Below are 12,837 nucleotides of genomic sequence, written 5' to 3' on the forward strand. Positions count from 1 at the left end.
ACCATTAACATTATTGTCCCTGGAAGAAAAAGGTGTAAAAGTGGTCGCGTATACTGATGACGTGGCTATTATGTTTAGGGACAAGGCTCTAGGAGATTACTTCAGGAAGCTCTATGTGCCACAGCATAGTGGGCTACCGAAAGTTGTCTAGGCGCAAATCCGTGCAAGACCGAAATTATTCTTTTCAGCAGGAGATACAAGTAACCTAAAGTGGCACCTGTCTCCTTGGGAAGAAAGAATGTACCATTTACAGAAGGCACAAAATAACAGAGTGTTTTGCTGGACAGAAAATTGAACTTCAAATCCATAATTTTAGAAAGGGCAAGATAGGCAACTCTTGCCCTATACACCTGCAAGAGAGCCATTTGCAAAAGTTGGGGATTAAGACCGCGCGTCATGCACTGGGTATAAAATGCAGTTGCCAGCCCTATAATACTATATGGTGTTGTGGTCTGGTGGACGGCTCTCAAAAAGTCCACCTACAGTTCAATACTCAACCGGATCCAAACGGTGGCTTGTTTATGCATCACAGCCGCACTGAGGACGACATCATCGGATGTACTGAATTTAATGCTACACCTAATGCCTCTGGAGGCGAGGCGAGGCAAATCGCTTCGATTACTGCTGTGAGGCTATGGGAGCTTTCTCTTTAGTCATGTGGCGGCTCCGTACACTGTGTTATCCTTGATACAATGCCCGGTGTTCCAGGCAGTGTGGATTATTCCCTGTCTGAGCAGCTTTTTGATTAAAAGTACTGCACCACTATTGCTGATAGAAGCGATTGAAGCTACAATATCCCTGGTAATAGAAGTTACATAGACTTCTAAAGCGATAGTTTCGAACTAGACGACCAGGTGAGCTTTGGGGGGTACACTGAAAAACTAGAAGTGGTCATATCGAGAAGGTTGCCCTACCACTGCAGTGTGTTACCCGTTGAATTGCAAGCCCCTGAAAAACTAGAAGTGGTCATATCGAGAAGGTTACCCTACTACTACAGTGTGTATCAAGCGTAGATCCTTGCAATTAAGGAAGTGGTGGAATGGCTAAAGTATAATGCCATAATGACAACTGGCGCAAATATCTTCTCAGACTGTCAGGCAACCATTAAATCCCTGGAAAACGTATTTCTGAATTCAAAAACCGCCCTCGACTGCAGCGGACCTCTTAACGAGATGGCTGAAGAGTTCAATATTCAGCTGTTCTGAATGCCGGCCGACATAGATATCCCAGGGAAATGTAAGGTGGGCGAGCCTGCGAGACTAGGAACTACCTTAGACATTCCAGGGAAACTGGAATCTGTGGGTATGATTCTAGCGACATGAAAGCTAAGGTTGCCAGATCAGGCCCGAAGGGCAACGAATGAAAGATGGTCACAAAGGGGGGCTGGGAGCATTCTAAAATTGTGGCCTAATATAGACTTGAAGAGGTCTACCGCCTTGCTGTCACTGGCTAGAACAGACTTGTGTGCGTCATGACAGTCCACTGTCTGATCGGAAAACATGCTGACAGACTGAAAATTGTCAGTAACGACTTTTACCGAAGCTGTGAAGACGTCGAGGAAGAAGAGACCATAAAACATCTCCCGTGTGTTTATCTCGCACTGGCGGTCAGAAGAAGTTCCACTTTAGGTTCCCTTCTCTTTGAGAACTTGTCTGATTTAGCGGATGTGAACATTCGCAAGTTGTTGGGCTTTTTAAAGCGATCAGAACAGGACATTCTTCTCCTGTCACTGTGGTATCACAATAAACGAAAACGTCTAAGTGAGTCTGGTGGCAGACTGCCTCTTCAACCTAAATTGAAGTATGCATGTCTTCAATTGTATTAAAAATCAAAGGTAATTAAATAATGATCAAAATTTCAGTTTTTTAAAAAAATTTCTGAAAATTTAATTTTTAAAATATCGTCGAGATTCGTAACTAATTTTAATGATAGACTTACCTTCTTGTTATTGATAAGCCATGTGATGTGCGGCGGTGGTCGAGCTCGTGTTGTGTTACAAAGTACCATAAGACGTTCACCAATAGCTACTGGACTTCGTTTGCGAAACCTTATCACCGGTGGGCCTGTTTGGGGTACTAAAATGATAGCAAAAGCAAAAAATAATAATGCTATTAAAGAGTCTTGTTGAAAATATACAATAACAAAATTATTAATGATTCTTCCAGGATACTCGGAATATTCCAATAACCTTACAAAGGGTAACAGCCAATCCAATTGGTCAAATTATTAAACAATGTAAGCGTTATTTATTGACTTGATAATTAAGATTGTCCAAGCATAGAAGATATTGACGAAAATGTCAACAGGATTACGACTGCACTGGCGTGGTCCTTCGAAGATCAGCCCAAGAAAACCCCTGGATGACCGGGGAGATTCGCAATATTGGGAAAGAGGTCCGCAGACTATTTAACAGAGCGCGCCGTAAAAAAAGCGGAAGTCTATTGGGATGTGTATTACACATGGCTCAAGGAATACAATAAGATTACCAGAGCGGCAAAACATGCCTCCTGGAAGCTTTTTTGCGAACAGGTCGGTAGCGTTAATGATGCCACCAAGATAACAAGTTTCTCTCAAAAACCATGTCCAAACTGAAACTTTAGTAGACGACATGGGAGTGAGAGCAGAGACCACGGAGGACATGTGGAGGCTTTGGATGAAAACCCATTTTCTACAGGATACGAAGGGACTTATGGAGATACCGGAATCTTGGAATAATGACGTTGATCGAAGGTTTATAATTACGGAATTTATGGTGAAGGAATCCTTGATGAGCTTCAAAACATTTAACTCACCCGGACCTGATGAAATATTTACAGCGTTACCACAGAAAGAGGCAGACTACATGGCGAATCATGTAGCCACTATTTTCACAGCGTGCCTAGGACGTTCATATATTCCTAAAGCCTGGCAGGAGGCAAGGGTGGTGTTTATACCCAAGCCCGGCAAGGCAAGTTATACGACACCCAAGGCCTACAGACTCATAAGCCTTACGTCCGTTCTACTCAAAACAAGGGAACGTATTATGGACACCATGATAAAAATAGGACATCCAGAGAACTGCTAAAATACATACAGCATGCCTATGTCAAGGGAAGGTCGGTGGGAAGGCCCTGCACGAGGTTGTGCATAAAATAGAAACATCCTTCGATGCCACAACTACACTCTCAAATACACACAGCGTGCCTATGTCAAGGCAAGGTCGGTGGAGACTGCCCTGCACGAGATAGTGCAAAAAATAGAAAAATCCTTCGATGCCAAAACGTACACCCTGGCGGTATGTATTGATATCGTCGGGGCTTCTAACAATGTGTGGACCGACACACTGATATAATTCTTAGACCAGTACCGGGTAGAACCGTTTCTTAGAGACTGGATAAACCATATGCTAAGGAACAGGTGGATAAATTGTGTGTACCATGGTATAAATATAAGGGAGAAAGTGGCACAGGGCACGCCACAGGGGGTATTTTATCGCCTTTCATATGGGTGACCACCGTTTAAACCGAAGCCTTTCGGGTCGACGCAGTCCGAGTTAAGGGAGTGGGCGACGAATGAGCATGCAACATTGTGGTAGGTAGGTAGGAAGGCGAAAATCCTATGGGGGGATCCGGACCGAGACAGGACGAGGCTTTTATTGAAAGGAATTAAGAAGGACGACAGCATAGCTTTTGTTATCATGACGGGACAGGTAGGACTACGAGCTCACTTATGTAAAATCCAATTATGTTGGAGTATTTCCTTTGTCAATAAAACTCTAAAAAATTTGCTTTTCGTTAATCAAACTGCATGCATTTCTCTATTCTCTATTCTCTATTCTGAACAAAAACATTTGATTTCTTTTATCATCCTGCTATTTATACCCTACACCACTACTGTGGTACAGGGTATAATAACTTAGTGAATTAGTTTGTAACACCCAAAAGGAAGAGAGGTAGACCCATTGATAAGTATACCGATCGACTGAGATTCACTTTTTGATTCGATTTAGCTATGTCCGTCTGTCTGTCTGTCCGTCCGTGTTAATTTGTGTACAAACTACAGGTCGCAATCTTTATCCGATTGTCATCAAATTTGGTATGGCCATGTTTTTTGGCCTAGAGACGAAGCCTATTGAAATTGGAAAAAAATCGGCTCAGAATTGGATATAGCTTCCATATATATGTTCGTCCGATTTGCAGTAATACAGCATTAAAATGGTCATTTGTTAACCCCTTTTTTCAAAATTTGACAGGAAGGATTTTCTTATGACCCTCGATATTAGTGTTGATTTTTATAGAAATCGCTTCAGTTTTGGATATAGCTCTCATATATATGTTCGTCCGATTTGCAGTAATACTGCAATAAAATGGTCATTTGTTACCCGATTCTCTCGAAATTTGGCAGGAAGGATTTTCTAATGACTCTTAACATTACAAGTTAATTTCATAGAAATCGATTCAGATTTAGATATAGCTCCCATATTTATGTTCGTCCGATTTGCAGTACTACTGCAATAAAATGGTCATTTGCTACCCGATTCTCTCGAAATATGGCAGGAAGGATTTTCTAATGACTCTTAACATTACAAGTTAATTTCATAGAAATCGGTTCAGATTTAGATATAGCTGTCATATATATATCGCCCGATTTTCACTCCTAGAGTTACAGCGAATACATTTATTGACCCATCTTGCCAAAAATTTTGCAAAACCCTTTCCTGGACGAATGCCGCAGTATCTGAGAAGTTTGCTCGAAATCGGTTCAGATTTTGGTATAGCTCCCATATATGTCTTCGTCCGATTATGAGAACTATTGCAAAAAAGTGCGCATTTTTTAACCGATTCTCTCGAAATTTTACAGGAAGGATTTTCTTATGACTCTCAATGTTAGTGGTGAATTGCATAGAAATCGGCCCAGATTTAGATAAAGCTGTCATATATGTATATGGCCCGATTTTCACCCCAAGAGCTACTGCAAGCGCATTGTTTGACCAATCTTGCCAAAATTTTGCACAACGCCTTCCTGAACGACTACCACATTATCTGAGAAGCTCGAAAAAGGTTCAATATTAGATATAGCTCACATATATGTTCGTCAGATTTTGGGTAATTTGCCATAATGTTGTCATTTGTCAACAGTAGTCCATGTCAACAGTAGTCCGAGGTCCATCAAAATTGGGTCAGAATTGGATATAGCTCCCACATTGTACTTATAGGGAAGGTGTAGGGTAGGTAACGCAGAGGTCAGCATGTCCGCCAATGACGGTGGTTTTCCCCTCCTAACGTTGGCAACATTTGTGAGGTACTATGCCATGTTAAACTCCAAAGAGGTGTCGCATTGCGGCACGCCTTTCGGACTCGGCTATAAAAAGGAGGCCACTTATCATTGAGCTTAAAACTTGAATCGGACTGCACTCATTGATATATGAGAAGTTTGCCCCTGTTCCTTAGTGGAATGGTCATGGGCAAAATTTGTATTTGTATTTGTAGGATATTATACAGTCGGCACCACCCAACTTTGCCTATCCTTGCTGGTTTTCTCATATGTCATTACTCCCATAATACGTTACTTATATTTATGTTCCTCACAAATGTGCTCCCTCGTAACTATACTAAGATTGTTTTGTCATCATAAAACCAACATTTGTTACCCACAACTAAACAGTATTCCCCTAATAGTAAGTCAGAAATAACAATTGAAACAAATGGGCTTTGGCAAAAAAAAAAAGAACGCTTGAAAAATTCTCTACATTTAACGAAATGTGTATTTAATTTGCAATTATCTTCAAAAAGGATCTCATTTCACTGTATTCTCCTGCCACAAAAACAAATTAAATATTATCGATAATATGATGGTTACTTACAAAAAACGCTCAGTAAGTGCTCGCCAGATGCCTTGGTGTACAGGGGTGATGTCATCGATACCTCACAATGGAATTGTCCCGACAACTTGAAGTCCACATTGGTCAGTGTCACTTGGGAAGCATTCGAATTGTCTCGCTACATTACGTGTTGTTGCGTTTGGTTTTCCAACGTGTAGAGCAGCCACAGACAGAAACGCAATGGCCAAACAAAAGAACAAAAAAAAAAAAAAGACAAAAAGGGAAGGAGAAAAAGTCAACAATTTACTAATTATAGTCATTCATTTCATTAATTCATATTTATTCAGGTCTCTCGATTTTCATTTTTGGTTTTTTCCCCCACTTTGTCCTTAACTGTTTGCTGCCATAATTGCTATGGCAATAGCAGAGGAATAGAAAAAAAAAACACTGTCCTTGCCATGTGGCGCTTTTTCTTCAACACTTACATCGATAGTGGCTCCATCCATGGAGAAATTTTTAAATGGTGGCTTTCGTCCCTTGACATATTCGAAGAACTTTGTTTCTTCTCTGAACCATGAGACCTGTAATTGAAAAAAAATAGGGCAAAATGATTCCATTAGGAATATTATCAGAGTTGTAGAGAAATTAAAAGTAAAATGCTTTCAATATTTTCATAAGTGTAAGAGGTTAACGAATGTGGAACATAAAAGTGGAAAAAGCGAGTCAAGCGTATCTCACCTCCATGAGTTCTGAGGAAAAATTTTAAAACTCTTTAAGTTTATAAGAGAATAATTCTGATGGTATTTTTAAGAATCTGCACCATTTTTATTCAATAACTCAAAGAATTATTTTCATACCAAATTTCAGCGAAGTATTGGTTGCCCAAAAAGTAATTGCGGATTTTTCATATAGTCGGCGTTGACAAATTTTTTTACAGCTTGTGACTCTGTAATTGCATTCTTTCTTCTGTGAGTTATCAGCTGTTACTTTTAGCTTGCTTTGGAAAAAAAGTGTAAAAAAGTATATTTGATTAAAGTTCATTCTAAGTTTTATTAAAAATGCATTTACTTTCTTTTAAAAAATCCGCAATTACTTTTTGGGCAACCCAATAGAATACAAAATATCTAGAGAGAGGGCCATATGTTGTTGTTGTAGCAGTTTATTGTGTTATATCTTTCGTTTGCTTGATTCTGTTCTGAGTGTCAAGACCCAGGAACTCTGCGACTAAGATGAGGTGCGTCCACAGGGATCTGGGTCTGAGTCGAGTGGGTCTGGCCGGGCAGTTAAACAGGTGACGTGTATCGTGCGGTGCCTGGTTACAATCGGGACATACATCTTGCACGTCGACATCAATCCTAGCTCTGTGGGAATTGAGGCGGCTGCATCTGCCGGAACGTAATTGAGCCAGAACCACTCTGGTATGCCGGGGGTGGTCGATTTCTTCGGGTGCAATTGGTGGCGGTCGTTCTGCAAGGACTACATTCACCCGGTAGCCAATAACCGTATATGCTACGGTGTCTGCATGAATGTTGTTTAAACCCGCTTGATATGCCGCTTGATCTAGAGGTTCTCTCTTGGAGCGCTGAACCTCACGCTCTAGATCGTGTAGATCTACCTTAAGGCTTCTGGGCGGTGGGTATCTATCCATAAGATGATGATTTGGATGGTCTCTGCGATAACAGCCCAAAGGGTATTGCTTAGACAGCATTTAGTTATGTTTTCGCACTGGTAGGATCTTTGTCTCCTGATGGAGGGTGGTTCACATGAGAACTGAGGAGACAGCCCGTCGCAGTTCGGAGGGCGGCATTCTGACAGATCTAAATATTTTTCCACTGCGTGTCACAAAGTTGACGAGACCACACTGGCGCTGCATAACTTACCACAGACCTGCCAATTGCTTTGTACGTGGTCAACAAGGTTTCTTTGTCTGCACCCCAAGTACTGCCAGCAAGTGACTTGAGGACCTTGCTGTGGCATGTGAGGAGAATGTGTAAGAGCTGTCAAATGTGACGCCAAGTATTTTGGCATACTTGATGGTCGACATCATTTCTCCATCGACCATCACAGTCAGCTCAGTATTCACCTCACGCGTATTTGTAGTGGACAATGTGGCTGAAGATTTGGTGGTGGATATCTTCAGATTTCTTGCAGCGAAATATGAGGCAAGCTCGTTGAGGTAGACGTTCAACCTATCGCAGATGTCAACAATGGGGGGGGGGGGGGCCTGATGCCATGATCGTACAATCGTCCGCATATGATACGATCTCTATGCCGTCTGGAGAAGGTGGAATGGAGGATAGGTAGAGGTTAAACAGTGCCGGAGATATCACCCCACCTTGGGGAACTCCCTGTTTCATTCTACGGTGTTTCGACTTCTTATCCCTAAATTCCACAAATGAGTGGCGACCACACAGATATTTCGCGACCCATCGTTTCAGGCCTGGCTGGAAGGACGTGTTGGCATGGCTGACCGTGTCGAATGCCTTCGATAAGTCCAGTGCCACGAGGACCGTCCTATCACATGGCCTGGGCTGATGGAAGGCACGGCAAATGTGTATGGTGATGGCATGCAAAGCTGTTGTTGTGCTGTGCAGTCTTCGAAATCCATGTAGATGCTCGGCGAATGGAAATTTTACTACGAGACTCGGGAGGAGTAATGCCTCTGGCGTCTTTGCCACTGGTGAGAGAAGGGAGATCGGTCTGTACGACTCCCCCAAACTCCGGTCTTTTCCAGGCTTCAGTAGCGGGATCACTCTGCCCATTTTCCAGACATCGGGAACTAAAAGAGTGTTCAAAGACAGGTTGAGGACAGTGGTAAGGTACTCACCTTCAGGTGAATCCAGATTCTTCAACATCAATGTAGAGATTTCGTCGGGGCCCAACGCCTTAGAAGATTTGGCGCCACGGATGACATTCGTAACTTCGCCAACGGTAAATTGTGATGGCTGTTCATCGGCTCGGAAACCACGAATACGGCGAATGGCTCTCCTCCTTGCCCTATCACTCTCGGGATGCACAATAAATTGAGTTATCTCGCCAAAAGTGACTGAGGTCCTATCATCCCGTCTACCGGGGTTCGAGAATGACTTAACAGTAGACCACAGTTTACCTATACAGTTGCCTAAGTTACATTGCTCCAAGTGTTCCAGCTACAAATTCCGCTTATGTTCGTTGACTACCCTGTTTATTTTCAGTTTCAGCTCGCTGATTCTGAGGATAGTGGAGTCTTTTCCACGAATCCCATCACGCTCGTCTGCGAGTACCACTGCTTGAGCCGGGAAATTGGGCCTCACTTGGGGTATTCGACCGGCTGGTATAAAGCGAGCGGCTGCAGCGTTAATGATGTCTTGAAATTTCCTCTCGGCCACTAGCACTTCCGAGGGGGGATGGCAGTTCACTGAAGCGGCGATTGGTATACTCTCTGAAGCCAGTCCAATCGGCCTTCTTATAATTGATAAACGTCCGGTGCTCAGAGGTTATGAAGTCGGGTGGTCGGTCGATGGTGAGAATTATGGGGAGGTGGTCTGACTCCAAAGAGATGACGGCTTGCCAGGATACGTCACTCGGGAGATCAGGGGATGCAATTGAGATGTCTGGCGAGCTGCTGGACCTCCTTGTAATCCTAGTGGGGGCATCCTCATTCACCGTGCAAAACGTGGAGCTATCTGTCTGCTCTGCCAAAACCATGACACGCTGGTTGTTACCTAGGGGAGAATGCCATGACGTGTGATGCGCATTAAAGTCCCCTAGAACCAGACGATTATGGCCAGGTAGCAACCCACTTATGTCGGGGTTGTAGGCCTGGCCATTAATCGGAACACAGCTACCAACCGGCGGTATATATACGTCGTATATCTCTATCTCGGCAGTACCAGACCTGACTGCTATCTCCATACATTCCATGTAGGGGTCACTAGCGTCAAGCGCATGCGAGATAGGTCTATACTGAACGGAATGGTGTATAACGAAGGCCAATCCCCCACCTCCATTCCTTGAGCGATCCTTACCTAGCACATTGTAACCATGTCAACTGTGCAAACTGCAGGTGTTGGTCAGCTTTGTCTCCTGGATCGCTACGACCAATATGCTCTTCCGACTCATAAAGTCTTCGATCTCATCGATCTTGCCACGAAGTCCGTTGCAGTTTAACTGCAAGAACGATACACTCCCCGGCACTGGCCTGGCAATATTAGGGCTAGGATGCTGCCGTTGCGTAAAGTAAATTGCCGTACGGGAGAGGTCGGGGGGTCACATAGTGCGACGACGAGGACGCCGAAGGCGACGACGCTTGTGATCCACTGCTGCCTATGTTCGCACAGCACCTTGCGACATAGCCAGTATGACTATACTCCCGTATTGAAGTTAGGCCAGAGCAAGATCGGAAATGTACCCACTCCATGCACCGGTTACACCTCACCGACACCGACCGATGATGAAGGCGGTTCTGGCAAACCGAACAGAACCAGGGTCCGGGTTCTTTTGCACAAATATATCTTACTAGCTGGACAGGGCCTGCTCCGCTGCGCCTTCACCCACTTTCTTATTGTATCTGAGCCCTATAGTGGCATGGTCAGAAAAGTCCTGTTTGGAGGTACTGGTACTGCCTTTCAGATATTTCGCCCCAATATGATTATCATTGTGGTGCTCTACTTCCAAATACCTTCATTTGAGTTTTATATTACTATGGTTGGTAAATAAGTCTGGCATTGAGGTAAATTCGGGGGTGAGGTGGACCCTCATATACCAGATTAGTTCTCTTGTCTGAAATACCTTTAATTTGAGCCCCATAATGTCATTATTGGTTTGTATTTCCATTTAGCGGGCTTTGGAGGGGGCCGGGCCCCCCTTGGTATTCCACCCTAAATAAGGATACCAAATTTATTTTTTTTTATCATAAACAAACAAAATTTCGCGTAAATCACACCATCCATCTCCGAGATCTTGAGTTTTTAAAAATAAGATGAGGGGGACGACCGCCTATTATAGTTTGGATGTTAGATCTAGGGGAGGCCCCTCACAACACGAAGGAATAAATTTTTATGTCTGACTTTTACTCTACTTTTAAATACTTCTCATTTGATACCCATATTGCCCAAAGCTGCGAAAGAGTCCTGTTGGGGGGTTTTTTGGGGGTGGGGCACCCCTCCGAACACTTTGGGCAAAATTTATATACCTAGTTCGTACTCTATTCTTAAATACCTTTCATTTGATACCAATATTGTCCCAATCGGTAAACATGTCCTTCCGGGTGGGTTTTGGGATGGGGCGTCCCCCTAAGTTATTCGACCCAAAAATTTTCTAACAATTTTGTGTTTTTGAGGTGGCATAAAAAATCGGTGCATGCATCTCCGAGATCTTGAGTTTTTGAAAATTGGGGTGTGGGGGAGGATCCGCCCCCTTCGGATATCAACAAATGTAGTACCCTATTTTCACCGGTGACCGAAATTCTACCAACTGTGAAAATTTAAAAAAATCGATTCAGCCGTTTTTGAGTCTATACGGAAGAGACAACCAAACAAAGTGCAATAATTTCATTTTTATATAATAGAAGAGAAGAAGAAGTGTTAGTGTAGGTCGATTGGGATTGTAAATGGGCCAAATCGGTCTATGTTTTGATATAGCCGTCATATAAACCGATCTGGGGTCTTGATTTCTTGAGCATCTAGAGGGCGCAATTCTTATCCAATTTGGCATAAAGTGTTCTGTTATGACTTTCAACAAATTTGCTAAGTATGGTTGAAATCAGTCTATAACCTGATATAGCTGTCATATAAACCGATCTGGGATCTTGACTTCTTCAGCGCCTAGCGAGCGCAATACCTATCCAATTTGGATGAAATTTTGCGCGAAGTGTTTTGTTATGACTTCCAACAACTGTGTTAAGAATAGTTCAAATCAGTCCATAACCTGATATAGCTGCCATACAAACCGATCTGGGGTCTTGACTTCTTGAGTCTCTAGAGGGCGCAATTATTTTCCGATTTGGCTGAAATATTGCATGAGGTGTTTTGTTATGACTTTAAATAACTGTATTAAGAATGATTCAAATCGGTCCATAACCTGATATAGCTGCCATATAAACCGATCTGGGGTCTTGACTTCTTGAGCCTCTAGTGGGCGCAATTATTATCCAATTTGGCTGAAATATTGCATGACGTGTTTTGTTATGTCTTCCAACAACTGTATTAAAATAATTCAAATCGGTTCATAACCTGATATAGCTGCCATATAAACCGATCTAGGGCCTTGACTTTTGAGCCACTAGAGGGCGCAATTATTATCCGAATTGGCTGAAATTTTTTGCAACGGCTTCTCTCATAACCTTTAACACACGTTTCAAATATGACATGAATGTGTTTATAGCCCAATACAGCTCACCTATAAACCGATCTCCCTATTTTAGTACCTCAGCCCCTAAAGTGCGCAATTCTTAATAGATTTGACTGAAATTTACACAATGACTTCTACTATGTTCTCCAATATTCAGTTCAATTATGGTCCGAAATGAACCATAACATGATATTGCTCCAATAATATAGCAATGTTTTTTTTTTTTTGTTTATCCTTTGTTTGCCTAAAAAGAGATGGTGGAGGGTATATAAGATTCGGCCCGGCCGAACTTAGCACGATTTTACTTGGTTCTCATAACGTTGTCGTTCAATTTCAAAACATTTTTCCCCTCCCTACCAACTTGGTAATTGCTCTTAAACTACGAACAAGATCAAAAAACCAGGATATTGTCAAAATATTGTCCCAGAGTTGACACTTCCATATCAACTGTCACAATGTTAGTTCTTATGTTATATTTCTTTCTTTGTTTGTATTCGTTTTACCAACACAAGCACACAAGTTTTTCGCAATGAGTTGCACAATTATTGACAGGCACATTGGTGACATTTATTAAATTGAATCTGGGCTAAAACCACAGGGTGGGAAGAAGCAAGAAGAAGAAGAAAAAAAGGAACTAACAAGGAAACAGGGAAAAGGAAACATTTTGAAAAAAAACAATGCTTGACACATTTCAAGCAAGAACTATG

At 42.5% G+C, this 12,837-nt stretch overlaps 1 protein-coding gene across 4 annotated transcripts in view; it reads right to left on the minus strand.

The window, feature by feature from the left end:
* The window catches only part of LOC106084618 (uncharacterized), a 464,287-nt gene that overhangs the window by 149,995 nt on the left and 301,455 nt on the right, over positions 1-12,837 (minus strand). For all 4 annotated transcript variants that reach the window (XR_001220845.2, XM_013248441.2, XM_013248439.2 and 1 more), the window contains 3 exons: positions 6,286-6,381; positions 5,843-5,978; positions 1,939-2,075 (listed from right to left, as the gene is read on the minus strand). Coding sequence is in view for 3 of the 4 variants with exons in the window: in XM_013248441.2 (XP_013103895.2) it covers positions 1,939-2,075; positions 5,843-5,978; positions 6,286-6,381 (369 nt within the window). In the remaining variant the exon portion in view is untranslated. The remainder of the gene's footprint in view (positions 1-1,938; positions 2,076-5,842; positions 5,979-6,285; positions 6,382-12,837) is intronic.

This window comes from Stomoxys calcitrans, chromosome 2, assembly GCF_963082655.1.
Source record: "Stomoxys calcitrans chromosome 2, idStoCalc2.1, whole genome shotgun sequence".
Lineage (NCBI taxonomy): Eukaryota > Metazoa > Arthropoda > Insecta > Diptera > Muscidae > Stomoxys > Stomoxys calcitrans.